At 40.7% G+C, this 24,769-nt stretch overlaps 1 protein-coding gene across 1 annotated transcript; it reads right to left on the bottom strand.

The window, feature by feature from the left end:
- Positions 1-3,019: 3,019 nt before the first annotated feature.
- Positions 3,020-20,475, bottom strand: LOC117515545 (ankyrin repeat and SOCS box protein 13-like). Its single transcript, XM_034176151.1, has 6 exons — positions 20,307-20,475; positions 12,237-12,436; positions 11,782-11,932; positions 8,051-8,185; positions 4,645-4,836; positions 3,020-3,187 (listed from the first exon to the last, which is right to left on the bottom strand). The coding sequence occupies exons 1-6, from the start codon at positions 20,347-20,349 to the stop codon at positions 3,039-3,041; spliced, it is 870 nt and encodes a 289-aa protein (XP_034032042.1). The 5' UTR covers positions 20,350-20,475; the 3' UTR covers positions 3,020-3,038.
- Positions 20,476-24,769: the final 4,294 nt, after the last annotated feature.

Here is a 24,769-nt window from a genome sequence, read left to right on the forward strand (position 1 = left end):
ATTGTCCTTTAACATGACCAAATTCACACGTGATAATTTACATCCTATGAAATGGCTTCCACAAGGAATGAGACTCACTGTCTTAACAGCTCTGGGTTCAATTTGTCAAGAGTTATATTTTCCTGTTCATCATGATAGTGTGAAGTGTCAGCCAGTAAAACTGCAGTAGTTACTACTGATAAGTTATCTACACTGTGCTCTGTTCCACAGTGAACCATGTTCATCAAAACTGGCTTGTGTTCACAGAAAACTAATGACCCCCACCAATAACATTTGTTCCATCGTGTTACCATGGCACCCCCTCTACATTAGCTCATAGTCTACCTGAGGTTAAAAACAAGCCCCCCCCATGCCCCCTCCTTACATGTATCTTAAATCTAAGCCATTAAGCCTGTTTGCCAAGAGCATCTTTACCTCCATTCTTCATCGTCCAGGAAGACCCTCTGCTCTTCCAGTCTGTCAATTCTGCCAATTCTGTATTTTGTGAGTTTCCCGGGTGTTATCCTTCTACATCTTCCCAGTAAGCATTTCTCTTCAGTTTTTAAGTTGAAGGCTGTCGTTGAGATTCTCTTTCAGGACCTAGAAAATTCTCCACCAAAACTACCAAACTTAATTTCCTGTGATAGGCCATTTTCCCATGGCAAGAAGAAACTTAAAAAAAAAATAATAAAATAAAATTTTAAAGTAATTCACATAAATAATAAACTGAAAACAAACTTGAATAATAACTTAAAATAGCCGGGCTGTTTTATTTTTTATGCAAGTTTATAGTCATGAATATAATTTACAAATACAGATTTATGATAAGTCAGAATATGTACAAATATTCATTAAGTTAATCTTTCTTCAATTATTTATGATAAATCTAAGGATTAATGATGAGTAATTTTCCACAGTAGAGCAACACAAAATCAACAAAGCTACTGGGATGAGTGAGGAAACATCTTTAAAACAGATTACACAGTACCTAGAGCAGTCACTTAGTTCATTGTTTAGATGTTACAGCTCACATATACCCACGCACAAAAATACATCTAAATAAAAAAATAAGTGCTTTGACATCAGCTACAGGCAGCAGTTTCCTGGAAACCACTGCAGTCAAGAACTGAAATTCTCTAGCAATCAAAAAATAATAGCAGTAACAAGCAGTAGTGTTCAGAATAATAGTGCTATGTGACTACAAAGGTTAATCCAGGTTTTGAGTATATTTCTTATTGTTACATGGGAAACAAGGTACCAGTAGATTCTCACAAATCCAACAAGACCAAGCATTCATGATATGCACACTCTTAAGGCTATGAAATTGGGCTATTAGTAAAAACAAAAAAAAGTAGAAAAGGGGGTGTTCACAATAATAGTAGCATCTGCTGTTGACGCTACAAACTCAAAACTATTATGTTCAAACTGCTTTTTTAGCAATCCCGTGAATCACTAAACTAGTATTTAGTTTTATAACAACAGTTTTTCATGATTTCGTCACATCTGCAAGGCATTAATTTTGTTGGTTTGGAACCAAGATTTTGCTTGTGTACTAGTGTGCTTGGGGTCACTGTCTTGTTGAAACACCCATTTCAAGGGCATGTCCTCTTTAGCATAAGGCAACATGACCTCTTCAAGTATTTTGACATATCCAAACTGATCCATGATACCTGGTATGCGATATATAGGCCCAACACCATAGCAAGAGAAATATGCCCATATCATGATGCTTGCACCACCATGCTTCACTGTGAACTGCGGCTTGAATTCAGAGTTTGGGGGTCATCTCCCAAACTGTCTGCGGCCCTTGGACCCAAAAAGAACAATTTTACTCTCATCAGTCCACAAAATATTCCTCCATTTCTCTTTAGGCCAGTTGATGTGTCCTTTGGCAAATTGTAACCTCTTCTGCACGTCTTTCATTTAACAGAGGGACTTTGCGGGGGATTCTTGCAAATAAATTAGCTTCACACAGGCGTCTTCTGTCACAGCACTTACAGGTAACTCCAGACTGTCTTTGATCATCCTGGAGCTGATCAATGGGTGAGCCTTTGCCATTCTGGTTATTCTTCTATCCATTTTGATGGTTGTTTTCCGTTTTCTTCCATGCGTGTCTGGTTTTTTGTCCATTTTAAAGCATTGGAGATCATTGTAGATGAACAGCCTATAATTTTTGCACCTACGTGCAGGTTTTCCCCTCTCCAATCAACTTTTTAATCAAACTACGCTGTTCTTCTGAACAATGTCTTGAACGTCCCATTTTCCTCAGGCTTTCAAAGAGAAAAGCATGTTCAACAGGTGCTGGCTTCATCCTTAAATAGGGGACACCTGATTCACACCTGTTTGCTGTTTGTTCCACAAAATTGATGAACTCACTGACTGTATGCCACACTACTATTATTGTGAACACCCCCTTTTCAACTTTTTTTTTTTTTTTTTTTACTAATAGCCTAATTTCATAGCCTTAAGAGTGTGTATATCATGAATGCTTGGTCTTGTTGGATTTGTGAGAATCTACTGAATCTACTGGTACCTTGTTTCCCATGTAACAATAAGAAATATACTCAAAACCTGGATTAATCTTTTTAGTCACATAGCACTATTATTATTCTGAACACTACTGTACCAATGTATGTAGGAGCAGTTGGTGAACAAAAACAGCAGCTGAAGGTTATTTAAAAAAAAAAAAAAAAAACCATTTCAGCAGAAACACGATGATGGAATGTCACGTTGCTCACCAATCTAGATCTGTAAATAACCCATTGTGAGATTGCATTTAACCAGATGTACTTGATCAGTCATTACAGCCTTGTTTGTCTCTTGGAATCATTTTCTCCCATAATTCCTCTGCAAAAACTTGAAGGCAGTAAACATACTGATTTTTTAATCTGCCAAGTTTAATAGTGTCTTAATATTTAAGTCTGTGTACACCACCTGGCAGTATTTTTAAGACGAGTTATGCTCCCCTTTAACATCCTGTCACATGATCGTCCGACACAGACACTACAGACAAAGTTGGATCTCAAACCTCAAAACTACAGCTCACATTTGTTGTGCAATTAAAATTCGATTACTGGAGGTGGCATGTAAGAAAGAAAATTTATAATGCGACTGGGCAAATCAAGTTTGGAAATAACTTTAAGTGCTCTTGTGCCAAGAGCTCTCCTGACAGCAACTCTGCCAATCTGCTGTAAACTCGGGGGGTTACCTGTGGAGGAGAAAAGGTCAGGATGATTTACCATTTATGTACTATCTTACTGGGCTGATTTCATGCAACGTTCGCTGGATGTTATCTTTTCTCTTGCATTGCAGGGTGGTATTCACACCTTGCCTGAATTTTGAACAGTTCAAAGTTTACGAGGCGACAAAGGTCCTCACCAAATACTCACAAAGCCATCGCAGGCGTCATGAAACCCTCTGAATGTAGTCTCCGCAACTCATAATCTGGGAGAATTGTGAAAGAACTTTGTGAGGGGCTGATGATGGCTACATTATGAGTGAATGGAGACAAAAAAGAGGATTTGACATTCCTCATGGGAGACACACACGAGTGGCCCTGGGAGCACGCCAAAATAACAGAGTTGACCGCAGAGGAACAGCACTTCTGGATGTAACTGAGAAGCTCCAGTCAGGTCTGCTGCCAGCCTCGCCGTGTACACAGTTGCAGCGGGCTTCAGGACTCCTGTCCACGCGATCTGGATTTATGGAGGAGCACAATGGAAGTTTTCGCTTCCTCCCAGCCACAACCGGCCATGGACGAGGACATCGCGCGTGATCCATGCCAAATCAACATGCAGATCTACCACAGATCTGCTGTGGTGACCCTGGATGGAGAAAAAAAACAAGGGAACAGCCAAAGGGACTTACTATGTCATTGCTAAATAAATCAAATCAAATTGAAAGACGCACACCCCAGAAGTGCTGCTGGACAGCACGCCACACCATGTCATGGCGATGTGGCCATTCCAACACATCCAGGTGGGCTTTGATTGGATCCCGAGGAGGACAGAAGAGTTGATTGTGTGGGGTCACACAGCTGGAGATTGCACTACATTATGGAGATGTGGCCATTCCAACGCGTCCAGGAGTACTTCGACTGGATCCCAAGGAGAGAACAGTGGATCCTGTGGGGACATCATTCTGCAAGTGGGTGAGTGCAGTGTTCAAACTTTTCTTCCTGTCTTATTTTCTCCTCTATAGGGCCACTCTAGGCTTTTATTATTATCATTATTATTTACAGAGCTGTGCCTTATTGACTACAGTCGGGAGGATTTCCACAGCCCCTTTACACAAAATAGCAGGATAATAGCAGCCCACAACCATCCTGAGCACTTTGTTTGCAAACGTGTCATCCATTCAGCCACGAGTGGCATTCAACATCTGTGGGAGTACTGTGCGGCATTCACAGGCAAATCAGCAGACCCTTGCACCTGCAAACGCCACACTTGACATATTTATGCAGACATTTTCAATGAGAGTCGATGAGATATTTGGCTGACATTTGGGAGACGAGCCAACGTGTCGTTAGTATCAATTCACTGAGATAGCAACTGAGAATTTGTCGCCCATTTTCATGTTCTGTCACAATTTTGTCTCTCCAACAGTTGCAGCCCAGTGAGATAGTACCCTAACATATAACTAGAGAGTGTATTTTAACAAACTTACTCTCGTAGAACTCCAGGCAGAGATAAGGATGTGACAGGGGGCTTGTATAGTGGATAGGTTTTTTGTTAAGATTATCCCTGGCGTACACATTCCCTCCGAAATCCACAAGAAGCTCAATCAAGTCAGCATTCTTTGCCTTGGCTGCATGATGAAGAGCAGTCTCATGGAGCTTGGCAGCATTCACATTTGCTCCTTGGAAAGAAACAAAACTATCAGGAAGCATAGAAATGCTTATATACCAATTATAAATACCACAGCCACTTTAAAATCAGACAAGCTACAATAAATATGAAAACATTTTTTTATGTAGTGAGAAGCTCTCACCAGGTATTGCTGAATATAAAACTGAATCCTATTAGTTTAATGGTACTCAGTCACTACTACTTCTACTTCTTCTACTTTTAAGATTAGGCTTAAAACTTTCCTTTTTGCTAAAGCTTATAGTTAGGGCTGGATCAGGTGACCCTGAACCATCCCTTAGTTATGCTGCTATAGACGTAGACTGCTGGGGGGTTCCCATGATGCACTGTTTCTTTCTCTTTTTGCTCTGTATGCACCACTCTGCATTTAATCATTAGTGATCGATCTCTGCTCCCCTCCACAGCATGTCTTTTTCCTGGTTCTCTCCCTCAGCCCCAACCAGTCCCAGCAGAAGACTGCCCCTCCCTGAGCCTGGTTCTGCTGGAGGTTTCTTCCTGTTAAAAGGGAGTTTTTCCTTCCCACTGTAGCCAAGTGCTTGCTCACAGGGGGTCGTTTTGACCGTTGGGGTTTTACATAATTATTGTATGGCCTTGCCTTACAATATAAAGCGCCTTGGGGCAACTGTTTGTTGTGATTTGGCGCTATATAAAAAAAAATTGATTGATTGATTGATTGATTTCAAATGGCAACTTTCTGGCTTTAAAAAACACTGTAAGAAATCAGGAAAAATAATTGTGGCAGTCAGTAACGGTTACTTTTTTAGACCAAGCAGAGGGAAAAAAAAATGGACTCACTGAATTCTGAGGAATAAATTATGGAATCACCCTGTAAATTTTCATCCCCAAAACTAACACCTGCATCAAATCAGATCTGCTCGTTAGTCTGCATCTAAAAAGGAGTGATCACACCTTGGACAGCTGTTGCACCAAGTGGACTGACATGAATCATGGCTCCAACACGAGAGATGTCAATTGAAACAAAGGAGAGGATTATCAAACTCTTAAAAGACGGTAAATCATCACGCAATGTTGCAAAAGATGTTGGTTGTTCACAGTCAGCTGTGCCTAAACTCTGGACCAAATACAAACAACATGGGAAGGTTGTTAAAGGCAAACATACTGGTAGACCAAGGAAGACATCAAAGCATCAAGACAGAAAACTTAAAGCAATATGTCTCAAACATCGAAAATGCACAACAAAACAAATGAGGAACGAATGGGAGGAAACTGGAGTCAACGTCTGACAGAACTGTAAGAAACCACCTAAAGGAAATGGGATTTACATACAGAAAAGCTAAACGAAAGCCATCATTAACACCTAAACAGAAAAAACAAGATTACAATGGGCTAAGGAAAAGCAATCGTGGACTGTGGATGAAAGTCATATTCAGTGATGAATCTCGAATCTGCATTGGGCAAGGTGATGATGCTGGAACTTTTGTTTGGTGCCGTTCCAATGAGATTTATAAAGATGACTGCCTAAGAGAACATGTAAATTTCCACAGTTATTGTGATATGGGCTGCATGTCAGGTAAAGCACTGGGGAGATGGCTGTCATTACATCATCAATAAATGCACAGTTTACGTTATATTTTGGACACTTTTCTTATCCCATCAATTGAAAGGATGTTTGGGGATGATGAAATCATTTTTCAAGGTGATAAGTGCATCTTGCCATAGAGCAAAAACTGTGAAAACATTCCTTGCAAAAAGACACAAGGGTCAATGTCATGGCCTGCAAATAGTCCGATCTTAATCCAATTGAAAATCTTTGGTGGAAGTTGAAGAAAATGGTCCATGACAGGCTCCAACCTGCAAAGCGGATCTGGCACAGCAATCAGAGAAAGTTGGAGCTAGATTGATGAAGAGGACTGTTGTCACTCATTAAGTCCATGCCTCAGAGACTGCAAGCTGTTATAAAAGCCAAGGTGGTGCAACAAAATACAGTGATGTGTTGGAGGCGTTCTTTTGTTTTTCATGATTCCGTAATTTTTTCCTCAGAATTGAGTGATTCCATATTTTTTTCCCCTCTGCTTGGTCTAAACAAGTAATCGTTACTGACTGCCACAATTTTTTTTTCCAGATTTCTTAGTGTTTCTTAAAGCCAGAAAGTTGCCATTTGAATGACTTTAGTTTTGTGTCATGTCTGTGATCTGCTTTTTTTCTACAAAATTAAACAACTGAATGAACATCCCCCGAGGCCGGTGATTCCATAATTTTTGCCAGGGGTTGTATATGTAGACAGGTGTGTGTGCCTTTCCAAATCATGTCCAAGCAACTGAATTTACCCCAGGTGGACTCCAATTAGGCTGCAGAAACATCTCAAGGATGATCAGTGGAATCAGGATGCAACTGAGCTCAACTCTGAGCTTCATGGCAAAGGCTGTGAATACTTATCTACATGTGATTTCTTTTTTGTATTTTGTTTGTTTGTTTTAATAAATTTGCAAAAATCTAAAAAAAACAACTTTTTCACACAGTCATTATGTGGTGTTGTGAGTTGATTTTGGGGGGAAAAAGATGAATTTTATTCATTTTTTAATAAGGCTGTAACATAAAATGTGGAAAGAGTGCTGTGAATACTTTCTGGATGGACTGTACGTAGAATCCATACTTTCATTACAGATCATTTTGATGCTTTTGTCAAATTTATGTCATATCACTGTCAATGCTAAGGATGCACAATTGATGAAAAACAATTAAATGAACTAGATTAACAATTCTTGCATTATTTGAAAGCTCAAGATGTAGAATTCTGTGGGACATTTAAAATAATACAAATATAGTTTGAGATTTCACAACCAACTTGAAAACCTGTCTGTCTTAGTTTATGTTGTGGTCATTGTACTTGTTAAAAGTTGCCAACAGAGCCAAAAATAAGAAATTTACTGGTCTTCACCTGCATCTATCAATACCCAAAAATTCCGAGAAGTAACTTCTGAGCATAAGTAACGCCTCATGAAGTTATCTATGGCCATTTTGCTGACTCACTGACTGTCTTGCTAACTGCAGTGAATATATGAAAAATACAACCATGAAATGAATATTTCATACATAGAAACTCTTAAAAATGTGTGAATTCACACATGGGCACAACCAAAATATGACATTATTCATATCTAGGTATAGACTAAAAATATATACATATATGTTTATTTTGTCCAAAGTGTCCATCTCTGATTTACAGATGGTAAACTTTGGCTCACCTGCATTGAGAAGCACTTTGGCACAGTCATACTGCTGCCTGGCACACGCTACGTGGAGTGGTGTTCCGTAGTGACAGTCGTGAGCTTCCAAGAAAGCTCCTTGGTCAATCATAAGTTGAACACAATCCACATTACTAGGAGCAAAATCAACAACAATTTTGTCAATTTATAAAAATAAAAAATGCTTTGGTCGTTGACCAATTTACACATTCCAAGAAACAATTCCAGAAGGCATGGCCCCACATAAACACAAATACCAATTTGACTAATGCCATTTTACAGCGACAGTCCAGGCAAATAGTCTGTGGGCTCACAACCAATATCACCTCAGGTGCAAAAACAACACAACTCAGTCTCAGTATACCATGGCCTACACAAAAACATACAGCATTCCTAGGGTCTGCTGCTACAGCCAGGTAGGGGTCATATAAGGTTTACACAGGGATCAAAATTTAAAAATGCACCAAACATGATACAAAGTGTACTGCATTACTTTGTCTGATCATCAAGATTCCATGAGGTGTAATTCATACCATCTACAGCCTAAAGCTATTGAGCTATAGGGTAGAAACAGCAAAACTGGTAACAAAGACCAATTCAAAAAGGTCAAAAAATTTAATTTACTCCAGTTTTGGTGATTAAATAATGTGATGTGCAGCAACATCAAGCAAAGTAAGTCCTGATTAGCACTTAGCTGGGATATCACTTAGGAACACCAGGAGCTTGCACATATGTCTCTCCATGTACAACTAGAGTTGCATAACAAAGTGCATCCGGTGTAAAACTTGTACCAAATCTCAGTGTTGATGACTACCACATCTGCTGTGGCAACTCTAAGCAACTGGGTCACTCAAAATTATTTGTTGAGCCAACAGTATTTAACAAAGGATCAATTTCAACTTATTTTCATTTATATAGCGCCAAATCACAACAAAGTTGCCTCAAGGTGCTTCACACAAGTAAGGCCTAACCTTACCAACCCCCAGAGCAAGCACACAGGCGACAGTGGTAAGAAAAAACTCCCTCTGATGATTTGAGGAAGAAACTTCAAACAGGCCATGCTATCGACACAACTGACAATACAGTTTACAAAACGAATATACAGGAAATTTTGCCGGTGCACAGGACAGGAGGGTTGCAGAAGTAGACACCACTCCCATCTCTGGATGGAGCCGCACCTCAAACAGAGAGAAAAAAAACAGAATCAGGGATCAAAAAGACAACAAATACAGTATAATTTGTCAGCATTAAGCAACGAGAAAAATAGAAGAAATACTAAGGTGATCGCCGGCCACTAGCCTTAAGCTTCACTAAAAGACACAGAATTTAGATAAAGTTGAGGCCGCGGCCCACTCCGTTTCCTAATAAAATGAATTTTAAAGGCTAAAAAGCATAGTAACATACTATGCCAGTATGGTAGCCATACGAAAGGGAAAATAAGTGCGTCTTAAGTCTGGATTGAAAGTCTCTATAGAATCTGACTGTTTTATTGATACAGGGAGATCAGTCCACAGAACAGGGGCATGATAAGAGAAATCTCTGTGACCCATATACTTTTTATTCACCCGAGGGACACAAAGTAGTCCTGCACCCTAACAATGCAGAGCCCGGGCCGGTACGTAGGATTTAATTAGGTCAGCCTGTGATTTTGCAAGTTCTCCCACTTAGAAATCATGGAGGGGTCTGAAATTTTCATCTTAGGTGCATGTCCACTGTGAGAGACATAATCCCCCCCAAAAAAAAAAAGAAAATGGAAATCACAATGTATGATTTTTTTTAATAATTTATTTGCATGTTACTGCTGCAAATAAGTATTTCAACACCTGCCAATCAGCAGAAATTCTGGCCCTCAAAGACCTGTTAGTCTGCCTCAAGACACCTGTCCACCCCACACAATCAGTAAGACTCCAACTACTAACATGGCAAAATTGTAGACCTCCACAAGGCTGGAAAGGGCTACGGGGCAATTGCCAAGCAGCTTGGTGAAAAAAGATCAACTGTTGGAGCAATTATTAAAAAATGGAAGAAGCTAAACATGACTGCAATCTCCCTCGGACTGGGGTTCCATGCAAGATCCCACCTCGTGGCATATCAATGATTCCTAAGAAAGGTGAGGAATCAGCCCAGAACTGCACGGGAGGAGCTGGTCAATGACCTGAAGAGAGCTGGCACCACTGTTTCCAAGGTTACTGTGGGTAATACACTAAGATGTCATGGGTTAAAATCATGCATGGCACGAAAGGTTCCCCTGCTTAAATCAGCACATGTCCAGGCCCATCTTAAGTTTGCCCATGACCAATTGGATGATCCAGAGGAGTTATGGGAGAAAGTTATGTGGTCAGATGAGACCAAAATAGAACTTTTTGGTCTTAATTCAACTCGCCGTGTTTGGAGGAAGAAGAACGCTGAGTACCATCCCAAAAACACCGTCCCTACTGTGAAGCATGGGGGTGGAAGCATCATGCTTTGGGGGTGTTTTTCTGCAAATGGGACAGGACAACTGCACTGTATTAAGGAGAGGATGACCGGGGCCATGTATTGCGAGATTTTAGGGATCAACCTCCTTCCCTCAGTTAGAGCATTGAAGATGGGTCATGGATGGATCTTCCAACATGACAATGACCCGAAGCACACAGCCAGGATAACCAAGGAGTGGCTCCGTGAGAAGCATATCAAGGTTCTGGAGTGGCCTAGCCAGTCTCCAGACCTAAACCCAATAGAAAATCTTTGGAGGGAGCTCAAACTCCATGTTTCTCAGCAACAGCCCAGTAACCTGGCTGATCTAGAGAAGATCTATGTGGAGGAATGGGCCAAAATCCCTGCTGCAGTGTGTGCAAACCTGGTGAAAAACTACAGGAAACGTTTGTTGCAAACAAAGGCTACTGTACCAAATATTAACACTGATTTTCACAGGTGTTCAAATACTTATTTGCAGCAGTAACATACAAATAAATTATTTAAAAAAAATCATACATTGTGATTTCTGGATTATTATTTTTTTTAGATTATGTCTCTCACAGTGGACATGCACCTAAGATGAAAATTGCAGACCCCTCCATGATTTCTAAGTGGGAGAACTTGCAAAATCGCAGGGTGTTCAAATACTTATTTTCCTCACTGTAAGTAGGGAGGTGCCAGTCCGTGAACAGTTTTATAGGTTCGTAGCAGAACCTTAAAGTCTGATCTCACAGGGGCAGGAAACCAGTGAAGAGATGCCAAAATGGGTGTAATGTACAGTTCTGAATACTTGATAACTCAAGTAAAGGGCAAACAAGGTTAATGTCCATTGATACTATGGTGTATTTTGTCACATAAGATAAACAAACATAACAGGATAATGAAAACTATTTCTGCATAAGTACTGTAAAACCCCCAAGACTGGGTGAGCCAAATATCACAGATTCTGCCACTAAGCCAAAACATTTAACACTAGGTTCAAAACATCTTATTATTTTGGCTCGAATATGTTTAAACCTGTGGTGACTGGTTGATGCAGTTTTAGTAGGATTATTTAAAAACAGATTCAACAAAACGTAGTGAAAAAGTTGGACCTGGCCAAAACCAGATTAAAGGGATTACATTTTTTTAAAGATGCAAGATAGGGTGTATGGGATTATAGCAAAGTATACACTCAGCAGTGCCATTCTTTCTGCTACAATGCAAAATGTTGCTTGGAAACTAAAAAGATACTGTAGATGGTTCAAAATATATTTCTGTGTAACAAGACATACCTCCCATGCAAGCCTCATGAAGTGGTGAGAATGTGAACAGTGGGGGGTTCACTTTTGCCCCATACTCCAAAAGCAGCTTGACACATTCAAGACTCCCTGCTGCACAAGCGTCACACAGCGGAGTGCTGCCATCAATGTTACGTGCATCCACCTGTGTGACAACACAGCTAAAGTGACACCAGTGACTTCGCTCATTCTGCAAGCAAATCAATGCTTTCATGAAACTCAACGGGATTGTCAGAGTAATAGTAGAGCATACATGCCCCAAATGGATTTGTGCATGCTGCCAAACTTGTTTTTGCATCTGTGGTCAAGATAGGGTCCTTTAACACAATTCATTATCAGGTAATGAGCCTGTGGTGAAATGCTGGCCCCTGGTAGAGGGGAGGGAGTATTGCTAATTTGTACCTTTATGGCAAGTTATTATTTGCCCTTAATCAGAACCAGCATCTTACCTGTGCACCTGCATCCAGCAGCAGTCTGACACACTGAGTCTGTCCTTGTACACAGGCCTCATGTAAGGGAGTGATGGAGTCAACGGCCACAATATTCACTGCTGCACCCCTCTCAATCAGCTGCTGGAGCTGGAGGGCCCTCCCATGTGCAGCAGCTTCATGAACTGCTGAACGATCTGTCCAGAATCCAAGCCCGTGAGCTGCAAATAGAGTAGACCAACAGTGAGTCTTTCTGTTCCTACTGTACATACATTTTCTGCATTGTGACAAATTATCTTCATTTTAAAAACAGTCTACCACAGCAAACTGAGGTTAAAACAAAAAAAAAATGAATATGAACACAAATCACTTATTAATTTGAGGGTATATTTCCAAATTGGGTGAACGCGCAGGAATGAAAGCATTGATTATATTTTATTTTTGTTGATTTTTTTTTTTTTTTTTTTGTCGTTTAGGTATTTGTGGACTGCAGGGACAAAGACAAATCAAGAGCATCTTGGAAACAGCTGAAAATGCTTCCCCAATGGCTCTGGATTAAGAGGGGTGATGAGTGGCGAATTAAGCTACCTCAACACGAGTTGGGGCCTGATCACCCCTGATTGGGTTGCCCAGAGGAGGGTGTCTGGTGATAAGACCCGAAACACCCGATGATCCTGGGTTCATTACAGATGATGTGTCCAGGTTGCACTGCAAGGTGTATTACATGACTATACTCCCCCGCCCCTCACTCAATCACCCAGGATTACCACTCTATTCCAAAATTCTCCAGAAAAAAATTGATATATGCAATAAAAATTGCTACATAGCACATAAATACCTATCATTTGTTTTATACTTTGAGTTGCGAAATAAATATGTAAAATTATACTTCACAATGCTTTTGATCATGGCTGTGGATAGTGTTACGGTAACCCTAAATATACTCAACAAAAATATAAATGCAACACTTTTGGTTTTGCTCCCATTTTGTATGAGATGAACTCAAAGATCTAAAACTATTTCCACGTACACAATATCACCATTTCCCTTAAATATTGTTCACAAACCAGTCTAAATCTGTGATAGTGAGCACTTCTCCTTTGCTGAGATAATCCATCCCACCTCACAGGTGTGCCATATCAACATGCTGATTAGACACCATGATTAGTGCACAGGTGTGCCTTAGACTGCCCACAATAAAAGGCCACTCTGAAAGGTGCAGTTTTGTTTTACTGGGGGGGATACCAGTCAGTATCTGGTGTGACCACCATATGCCTCATGCAGTGCAACACATCTCCTTCGCATCATCTGTGAAGAGAACACCTCTACAACATGCCAAACGCCAGCGAATGTGAGCATTTGCCCACTCAAGTCGGTTACGACGACGAACTGGAGTCAGGTCGAGACCCCGATGAGGACGACGAGCATGCAGATGAGCTTCCCTGATACGGTTTCTGACAGTTTGTGCAGAAATTCTTTGGTTATGCAAACCGATTGTTTCAGCAGCTGTCCGAGTGGCTGGTCTCAGACGATCTTGGAGGTGAACATGCTGGATGGGGAGGTCCTGGGCTGGTGTGGTTACACGTGGTCTGCGGTTGTGAGGCTGGTTGGATGTACTGCCAAATTCTCTGAAACGCCTTTGGAGACGGCTTATGGTAGAGAAATGAACATTCAATACATGAGCAACAGCTCTGGTTGACATTCCTGCTGTCAGCATGCCAATTGCACGCTACCTCAAATCTTGCGACATCTGTGGCATTGTGCTGTGTGATAAAACTGCACCTTTCAGAGTGGCCTTTTATTGTGGGCAGTCTAAGGCACACCTGTGCACTAACCATGGTGTCTAATCAGCATCTTGATATGGCACACCTGTGAGGTGGGATGGATTATCTCAGCAAAGGAGAAGTGCTCACTATCACAGATTTAGACTGGTTTGTGAACAATATTTGAGGGAAATGGTGATATTGTGTATGTGGAAAAAGTTTTAGATCTTTGAGTTCATCTCATATAAAATGGGAGCAAAACCAAAAGTGTTGCGTTTAGATTTTTGTTGAGTGTATGTGTTGGTAGGTTACTATTATGGCAGTGGTATGATACCCTAACCCTAATAGCCCAAAAAACATAATTCTTCCAGCGATACATGAACCAAAAGAATAACTGAAACAAGAAATGTTGGTTGACGTGAAAGGAGTGAAAAAACAAAGTCTTGTTCTCCCCGTCAGAGAATTGAACCCTGGCATGACAGGCGAGGATACTTACCACAATACTAACAAGGAGTTAGCAATGGGCACACAATCACAGAACATCAATTACCTGACTGCTGTAAGCATACCCCAAAAATTTAGGGTTACAACAGCTGTAAATGAACCCAGAATCTAAGCGGTTACAGTTGCGGCTGCCGTAACCACTTCATGGCAGATCCCGAGCAGCCGGGAAAGCAGGCCGACTGGGTGACTGTGAGGAGGAAGCGTAGCCCTAAACAGAAGCCCCGTGTACACCGCCAACCCGTTCACATCTCTAACCGTTTTTCCCCACTCGACGACACACCCGCCGAGGATCAAACTGAAAAGAAATGTGAAGTTAGCGACACCAGCAACCATAGTCAATTGTCTTCCGGGGGCCAGAGCAGGCGACACTGAAGGAAATTTGAAACTGCTGGCTAAGGCTAAGCGTAAATTTGGTAAGATTGTAATTCACGTCGGCAGTAATGACACCCGGTTACGCCAATCGGAGGTCACTAAAATTAACATTAAATCGGTGTGTAACTTTGCAAAAAACAATGTCGGACTCTGTAGTTTTCTCTGGGCCCCTCCCCAATCGGACCGGGAGTGACATGTTTAGCCGCATGTTCTCCTTGAATTGCTGGCTGTCTGAGTGGTGTCCAAAAAATGAGGTGGGCTTCATAGATAATTGGCAAAGCTTCTGGGGAAAACCTGTCTTGTTAGGAGAGACGGCATCCATCCCACTTTGGATGGAGCAGCTCTCATTTCTAGAAATCTGGCCAATTTTCTTAAATCCTCCAAACCGTGACTATCCAGGGTTGGGTCCAGGAAGCAGAGTTGTAGTCTTACACACCTCTCTGCAGCTTCTCTCCCCCTGCCATCCCCTCATTACCCCATCCCCGTAGAGACGGTGCCTGCTCCCAGACTACCAATAACCAGCAAAAATCTATTTAAGCATAAAAATTCAAAAAGAAAAAATAATATAGCACCTTCAACTGCACCACAGACTAAAACAGTTAAATGTGGTCTATTAAACATTAGGTCTCTCTCTTCTAAGTCCCTGTTGGTAAATGATATAATAATTGATCAACATATTGATTTATTCTGCCTAACAGAAACCTGGTTACAGCAGGATGAATATGTTAGTTTAAATGAGTCAACACCCCCGAGTCACACTAACTGTCAGAATGCTCGTAGCACGGGCCGGGGCGGAGGATTAGCAGCAATCTTCCATCCCAGCTTATTAATTAATCAAAAACCCAGACAGAGCTTTAATTCATTTGAAAGCTTGTCTCTTAGTCTTGTCCATCCAAATTGGAAGTCCCAAAAACCAGTTTTATTTGTTATCTATCGTCCACCTGGTCGTTACTGTGAGTTTCTCTGTGAATTTTCAGACCTTTTGTCTGACTTAGTGCTTAGCTCAGATAAGATAATTATAGTGGGCGATTTTAACATCCACACAGATGCTGAGAATGACAGCCTCAACACTGCATTTAATCTATTATTAGACTCTATTGGCTTTGCTCAAAAAGTAAATGAGTCCCCCACCACTTTAATCATATCTTAGATCTTGTTCTGACTTATGGTATGGAAATAGAAGACTTAACAGTATTCCCTGAAAACTCCCTTCTGTCTGATCATTTCTTAATAACATTTACATTTACTCTGATGGACTACCCAGCAGTAGGGAATAAGTGTCATTACACTAGAAGTCTTTCAGAAAGCGCTGTAACTAGGTTTAAGGATATGATTCCTTCTTTATGTTCTCTAATGCCATATACCAACACAGTGCAGAGTAGCTACCTAAACTCTGTAAGGGAGATAGAGTATCTCGTCAATAGTTTTACATCCTCATTGAAGACAACTTTGGATGCTGTAGCTCCTCTGAAAAAGAGAGCTTTAAATCAGAAGTGTCTGACTCCGTGGTATAACTCACAAACTCGTAGCTTAAAGCAGATAACCCGTAAGTTGGAGAGGAAATGGCGTCTCACTAATTTAGAAGATCTTCACTTAGCCTGGAAAAAGAGTCTGTTGCTCTATAAAAAAGCCCTCCATAAAGCTAGGACATCTTTCTACTCATCACTAATTGAAGAAAATAAGAACAACCCAGGTTTCTTTTCAGCACTGTAGCCAGGCTGACAAAGAGTCAGAGCTCTATTGAGCTGAGTATTCCATTAACTTTAACTAGTAATTGACTTCATGACTTTCTTTGCTAACAAAATTTTAACTATTAGAGAAAAAATTACTCATAACCATCCCAAAGACGTATCGTTATCTTTGGCTGCTTTCAGTGATGCTGGTATTTGGTTAGACTCTTTCTCTCCGATTGTTCTGTCTGAGTTATTATTCATTAGTTACTTCATCCAAACCATCAACATGTTTATTAGACCCCATTCCTACCAGGCTGCTCAAGGAAGCCCTACCATTATTTAATGCTTCGATCTTAAATATGATCAATCTATCTTTGTTAGTTGGCTATGTACCACAGGCTTTTAAGGTGGCAGTAATTAAACCATTACTTAAAAAGCCATCACTTGACCCAGCTATCTTAGCTAATTATAGGCCAATCACCCAACCTTCCTTTTCTCTCAAAAATTCTTGAAAGGGTAGTTGTAAAACAGCTAACTGATCATCTGCAGAGGAATGGTCTATTGAAGAGTTTCAGTCAGGTTTTAGAATTCATCATAGTACAGAAACAGCATTAGTGAAGGTTACAAATGATCTTCTTATGGCCTCGGACAGTGGACTCATCTCTGTGCTTGTTCTGTAGACCTCAGTGCTGCTTTTGATACTGTTGACCATAAAATTTATTACAGAGATTAGAGCATGCCATAGGTATTAAAGGCACTGCGCTGCGGTGGTTTGAATCATATTTGTCTAATAGATTACAATTTGTTCATGTAAATGGGGAATCTTCTTCACAGACTAAAGTTAATTATGGAGTTCCACAAGGTTCTGTGCTAGGACCAATTTTATTCACTTATACATGCTTCCCTTAGGCAGTATTATTAGACGGTATTGCTTAAATTTTCATTGTTACGCAGATGATACCCAGCTTTATCTATCCATGAAGCCAGAGGACACACACCAATTAGCTAAACTGCAGGATTGTCTTACAGACATAAAGACATGGATGACCTCTAATTTCCTGCTTTTAAACTCAGATAAAACTGAAGTTATTGTACTTGGCCCAAATCTTAGAAACATGGTGTCTAACCAGATCCTTACTCTGGATGGCATTACCCTGACCTCTAGTAATACTGTGAGAAATCTTGGAGTCATTTTTGATCAGGATATGTCATTCAAAGCGCATATTAAACAAATATGTAGGACTGCTTTTTTGCATTTACGCAATATCTCTAAAATCAGAAAGGTCTTGTCTCAGAGTGATGCTGAAAAACTAATTCATGCATTTATTTCCTCTAGGCTGGACTATTGTAATTCATTATTATCAGGTTGTCCTAAAAGTTCCCTAAAAAGCCTTCAGTTAATTCAAAATGCTGCAGCTAGAGTACTGACGGGGACTAGAAGGAGAGAGCATATCTCACCCATATTGGCCTCTCTTCATTGGCTTCCTGTTAATTCTAGAATAGAATTTAAAATTCTTCTTCTTACTTATAAGGTTTTGAATAATCAGGTCCCATCTTATCTTAGGGACCTCGTAGTACCATATCACCCCAATAGAGCGCTTCGCTCTCAGACTGCAGGCTTACTTGTAGTTCCTAGGGTTGTAAGAGTAGAATGGGAGGCAGAGCCTTCAGCTTTCAGGCTCCTCTCCTGTGGAACCAGCTCCCAATTCAGATCAGGGAGACAGACACCCTCTCTACTTTTAAGATTAGGCTTAAAACTTTCCTTTTTGCTAAAGCTTATAGTTAGGGCTGGATCAGGTGACCCTGAACCATCCCTTAGTTATGCTGCTATAGACGTAGACTGCTGGGGGGTTCCCATGATGCACTTTTTCTTTCTCTTTTTGCTCTGTATGCACCACTCTGCATTTAATCATTAGTGATCGATCTCTGCTCCCCTCCACAGCATGGCTTTTTCCTGGTTCTCTCCCTCAGCCCCAACCAGTCCCAGCAGAAGACTGCCCCTCCCTGAGCCTGGTTCTGCTGGAGGTTTCTTCCTGTTAAAAGGGAGTTTTTCCTTCCCACTGTAGCCAAGTGCTTGCTCACAGGGGGTCGTTTTGACCGTTGGGGTTTTACATAATTATTGTATGGCCTTGCCTTACAATATAAAGCGCCTTGGGGCAACTGTTTGTTGTGATTTGGCGCTATATAAAAAAATTGATTGATTGATTTGATCATAGGTACGGTCGGGCCTACGTCACTTCCGCGTAGTTACGGTCGCCATTTTGGACTGCCGCTGAAAACAAACTGTACACGCACTCACAACCATTGCTGATATAGTCGTCTTTACTGCTATTTAGTCACAAAGGCCTGCTGATTTGGTCATGCCAAATGACGTAGGTACGGTCGGACATCCGGGTCCCTGATGTGCGTGCACATAGCAACACGCATAGTAACCAGTGAGTCGCTGAAAACAAACCGCTGTCGCGCTCATTTCCTACTTGACGGCCATTGCGCTCGCATTGTTCTGCCACATTTTTTTTCTACTTAATATACACCTGTTTTCACAGAGAATGCCACGATCGTGTGCTGCAGTAATAGCGCTTCAAAGGCCATGGAATGCCACGGCCACAGCCAAAGCACAAATGTGAAGTGTCTTGACCAGCCACCCCCCAGGCCATTGAGGACAAAGTCAAAGCTTCATTTCAGCTCACTTCCTGCAGCTGCCTCTCTTGGTGAACTTGCTACAGCAGTAACTTCACCCAGAGAGTTCCTGCCTCCAGCTGACCTGATTGACCATTATGACTCGCCTTGTCCAATGTCACATGATTACGTTAAGATGGAACAGGTGTCCTAAAAGGAAAAGTTGGAAAGCTTGAAAGCGGAGAACTCACAGCTGAAGACAGAATGCGTTCCTGCGAGCCGAAAAGAATGAGGAGAGAAGCAGAATGTGGCGCTTTGGGAGCTCGAAAAAAAAAACGCACTTTTTGATCTTTTATCGTGGCTGGTACAGCCAACTGCAACACAAGATCGTGGCATTCTCTGTGAAAACCCGTGTATATTAAGTAGAAAAAGCTGCGGCAGAACGATGCAAGTGTGATGGACGTCAAGTAGGAAATGAGCGCGACAGCTTTGTTTTCAGCGGCTTGCTGGTTACTATGTGCGTTGCTATGTGCGCGCATGAGGGACCCGGATGTCCGACCGTACCTATTAGCAGTGGCTAGCCATACAAAGTTCTATTTGTATGTAGTGCTTCTGACTGGTGAATCTCAAAATATTTCTAATTGTCTATCTTTCTAACTTTACTGAGTTTAAGACTTGCAAAACAGAAACTTTAAACTTAAACTTAATTTAAAACCTAAAGTTAACCTAACCCCATATACAGCTGCGCTACAAATTTTGGATAGAATTTTGTATTTTCAATACATCGCCAGACAGATATATTCAATTGTTGATTATTAGGCTTTGATAACTTGGGAAATACAATTGCAACATACAGTTACAGCTAATAAAACTGATAATTGACATATTGGACATTGTGCCAACAATCAAAGTTGATTGTTTTGGCAGCAGGGGTATATTTGGGCCCCCCAAATCTTTCGGTCCCCAAAAGTCTCAAGCCGGCTCTGCGGCCCTCATAATTAATGTGAAAATTTCTTGGCTCCCCTCCAGTTATGGTTTTGAGGACATTCGTGGAAATGCGTGCAAGCTACTTTGACAACTCGTCTGAGATTTAAAACTCGTAATTTTATCTACATAAAGACCTCGTTAGGTCCGTTTTTTGTAGTGGTTGCGCTACTTACCGATGTCACCGTACAAGCTCGGCCTGGCTCGAGTGATCTCCATTTCATGATACCGTTTTATTTATTTTTCCCCGCCTCCGTTCAGTGCGTGGATTTCACTATCCTATAATTCATTGTGAATCAACAAAACAGACCAAAGGGGATACAGTAGCAAAAAAAACAAAACAAAAAAAAAACAAGGTGGCAAAAAGCGATCAGACCGCACTGCTGAGGTTTCAAGCTGATAAACGATAGTTCGGAATTCTGGGATATGTAGTCGTCTGAACTACAAAAGCACGAAAAGGTCCGAGAGCCATTAGTAGGCGGTGCTATCTAGGCACACGAATGCCAGTGGGCGTTTCTTAGGCTTCAGCCCATAATGTCTATGCCACACTCTCACAAGCTTAGCTTATGGCAAGCTAAAAGTGGATCCCCTCGTTTTGGCCGAACTTCTAGCCAGTATCTGGGTATTCTGTGTTAGTACACGCCCGCAGCCGACGCACTTGATGAATTTCTGCACAAAAAGTAGTTCCCAGATAATTGTGATAATTCCTGTGAGGTAATGAGTATATCTCATCTAAATTAATTCGAAAATTTACCAATAATAAAATTATAAAGGATAACTGAATTTTTAAGAGCAATAAATATTTAAGAAACTTAAAGTTCATTAGCAACTTCACCTGTTATTGCTCAAGCACATTGTAAACATTGACACGATGGAGTTTGATGCGGAAGAGTTCAGAAAGATATGATTGGAATGTTTTGATTACCATTTACAGTTGGCGATGAAAAACTTGGGTGTTAACTTCGTGTTAAAGTCAGAACACGGAGCTGCACTGAAAGAGATCTATCTGGGAAGAGACACATTCTATACAGTGGGGTAAACTATGAGAGACAAAATGAGAAAAAAAATCCAGAAAATCACATTGTAGGATTTTAAAGAATTTAATTGTAAACCATGGTTGAAAATAAGTATTTGGTCACCCACAAACAAGCAAGATTTCTGGCTCTCACAGACCTGTAACTTCTTATTTAAGAAGCTCTGTCCTCCACCTGTTACCTGTATTAATGGCACCTGTTGGAAGTTGTTATCTGTATAAAAGACACCTATCCACGGCCTCAAACAGTCAGACTCCAAACTCAACCATGGCCAAGACCAAAGAGCTGTCGAAGGACACCAGGAAGAAAATTGTAGATGTGCACCAGGCTGGGAAGAGTGAATCTATAATAGTCAAGCAGGTTGGTGTGAATAAATCAACTGTGGGAGCAAGAAAATGGAAGACATACAAGACCATTGATAATCTCCCCCGATCTGGGGCTCCACACAAGATGTCATCCCATGGGGTCAAAATGATCATGAGAACGGTGAACAAAAATCCCAGAACTACACGGAGGGACCTGATGAATGACCTGTAGAGAGCTGGGACCAAAGTAATAAAGGCTACACACTACGCAGAGAGGGACTCAAATCCTGCAGTGCCAAGCGTGTCCCCCTGCTTAAGCCAGTACATGTCCAGGCCCATCTGAAGTTTGCCAGAGAGCATAGGGATGATCCAGAAGACGACTGGGAGAATATCATGAGGTCAGATGAAACCAAAATAGAACATTTTGGTAAAAACTCAACTCCTCGTGTTTTCTGCAAAGGGGATAGGCCCAAAAACATCACTGCTCTAGATGAACAGTGTGTGCAAACCTGGTGAAGACTTACAGGAAACATTTGACCTCTGTCATTGCCAACAAAGATTATGTTACAAAGTATTGGGTTGAACTTTTGTTATTGACCAAATACTTATTTTCCACCACAATTTACGAATAAATTCTTTAAAAATCCTACAATGTGATTTTCTTGATTTTTTTTTTCTCATTTTGTCTCTCATAGTTGAAGTGTACCTATGTTGAAAATTACAGACCTCTTTCATCTTTCTAAGCAGGAGAACCTGCACAATCAGGGACTGACGAAATACTTTTTTGCCCCACTGCATGTTATCGCTCCAACGAGAGCAGCACGCTGAACAGTGTGGCGAAAGCAGTCTGGTGACCTCAAGCTGTGGGCGAGCTATCCGTCAATGCCAAAATAGCAGAGATGTCACTCCAACAAGACCGGCATGCTGAGCAGGGTGTGTCTATGCCTCAGCTCATTCGCCCTATTGAGATATCCCATAATCCCTTGTGTACCAAAGAGTCACTGCAGTCAAAACAACATAGAGAAAAAACATGACGACAATTGCAAATGAACATTATACAACCAAAATGTAATTTCTTTATGCTTTTTATCATGTTAATAAGAGGCTGTATGCATGAGACCCTGAAAACCTGCTAAAACAAATATTCCAAATAATCTGTGTCTGCTACATTTAACCTGCGTGGAATTTAACAAACGCAAACTGAATTTCAGACATCTTATATATATTACTCTGGAACAAACAGGACAAACAGTGTTGTAAAGGACAATTATCAGGACATTAAAAAGCAAATTTGACTTTCCCCCAGAATGACATGAACAGGAAGTGAATGCTCAAACTATGGAAAATATTATATTGACTATGGCGAGCATCCATGTTTGAGACACTGAAACATACCATTACACTCGAAGCCTCTCCATTTCTTGGCTCCTTAATGCCAGTTATACTGGCTATGAAATATGTAAATTTGGCATATCTGTGGTAAACAGTTATTGTGGGAGAAACCTCTGAAATCTAAAAAAGCATTTTGTGGTCAAATATTTTTAGAAGAAAAGCTCATGTGGGCAGTAAATAATGAGCAATGCACTGAATGGGGTACTGCATGTCTGGACATTTTTCAAAGCTGCTGCTGTCAGTCTGGTTGGAGGAATAATGGCTGCACTTCTTCCTCCCTGTTCCTTTTGGTCTGATGAAAGTGAATGTCATCACACTTCTTTCTGCAGGTGAATATTTTGATGATCTACATTTCAAATTTCTTTAAACAGACCAATAAACACTGAATGCAGTTTTTCTATTAGTATTGATCAGTCTTGTCAGAGTCATATAATGTTTTGGAATAACACTTTTCAATTTCATGGTTTCTTGTAGGAAACAATTGGTCAAGCCCATCACAGACTATGATGCAACAAGAGAACTTCTGCTTTGCAGAACAGGCACATCACACAACATCACACTCATCATGCAGGTGGATATAAGCCTAGTAACTGTGGAACCCTTGGGGAATCCTCCTAGCAGATCTATGTGCAAGCATTCTCGGGTGTCCCATGAATCATATGAATGCAGTGTGTGCACACAATTAAAATGAAATTGACATTTCAGCACTAGAAATACATTCACAAGTGCACAAATTAGCATAATTGGATGCTTAAATTAACCAGGAAGGAGTTTCATAAAGCAGGCCATATTTATAACACATAAAGTAGATATCAATACCTTCAAAATGGAATCAGTTTGATGACTTTTATTTACTGCCCACATGAGCTTTTCTTCTAATAAAATTCAAGCACAAAATGCTTTTTTCACATTTCAGAGGTTTCTCCCACAATAACTGTTTACCATATGCCAAATTTACATTTCATAGCCAGTATTACTGGCATTAAGGAGCCAAGAAATGAAAAGGCTTCTTTGAGTGTAATGGTATGTTTCAGTGTCTCAAACATGGATGCTCGCCATAGTCAATATAATATTTTCCATAGTTTGAGCATACATAAACGTCACAGTTTAGTGTCAATGTCTGTTGACTATAGTCCAAGTCTGGGTGTCCATGACAACTGCCTCAGAAAATTTCAGGCCTCTAAGTCCATAATTTGCTGAGATAGTCTACCTTGAACATGGCTCCAGAAATGACGGCCATAATTAAAAAAAAACGGCAGACCCCATGCACACTAAATTGGCCATATCTCAGAAACTACTTGGCTTACAGGCCTCAAACTTCAGATTTGTTGTTCTGAATAGTCTGGGATTATTTGATTAAAATTTGAAGAAAATCTGAGACAAAGTGTGCGAGGCCCTTGTTGAATTGACATGGAATGACCCAAAAACTTGTTAATATACTTATACATTCATTAATCATATTCCAAGTGCTCACTGGACACAAGAGCAAATGCTGACCGTGTTTCTTGACAGCTTTTGCTCAGCTGTGGGAGCACGTGCATCGCTACATCCACCACACAATAGAGCTGTCTTGGGTCCTGGAGGGCAAGCACCCAGGCAGAAAACTGGTCCAACCCTACCTCTTGAAAGTAACCATCTATCTGCACCTTTGGCCTTGAATTTTGGAATAAGGCTGTAAAATAACAAAATGTGGAAAAAGTGAATCACCATGAATACTTTATATATACTTTACGCTGTATATCGATAATTGTTTTCACTCTCTATTAATGGTATTGCATTGTCCCCAAAAAATCCTTATCGGTCAGGTTCTACTATTTCCCCACATGACTTTTAGTCCATTTGCTAACTAACAAAACTTCAAATGAAGGCTTAATTTAACATAGTGTTGTGGAAATTGCGATAGATGGA

The sequence above is a fragment of the Thalassophryne amazonica genome, chromosome 8, assembly GCF_902500255.1.
Source record: "Thalassophryne amazonica chromosome 8, fThaAma1.1, whole genome shotgun sequence".
In the NCBI taxonomy this organism is placed as follows: domain Eukaryota; kingdom Metazoa; phylum Chordata; class Actinopteri; order Batrachoidiformes; family Batrachoididae; genus Thalassophryne; species Thalassophryne amazonica.

Bases quoted from the DNA above. Each gene is read 5' to 3' on its own strand.
- LOC117515545 (XM_034176151.1), bottom strand. From the start codon at position 20,349: ATGGAGATCACTCGAGCCAGGCCGAGCTTGTACGGTGACATCG. The intron at 4,837-8,050 runs GTGAGCCAAAGT...TTTCTTTCCAAG, and splicing joins CAAAGTGCTTCTCAATGCAG to GAGCAAATGTGAATGCTGCC. The intron at 3,188-4,644 runs GTAAGTTTGTTA...TCTCCTCCACAG, and splicing joins CTGCCTGGAGTTCTACGAGA to GTAACCCCCCGAGTTTACAG.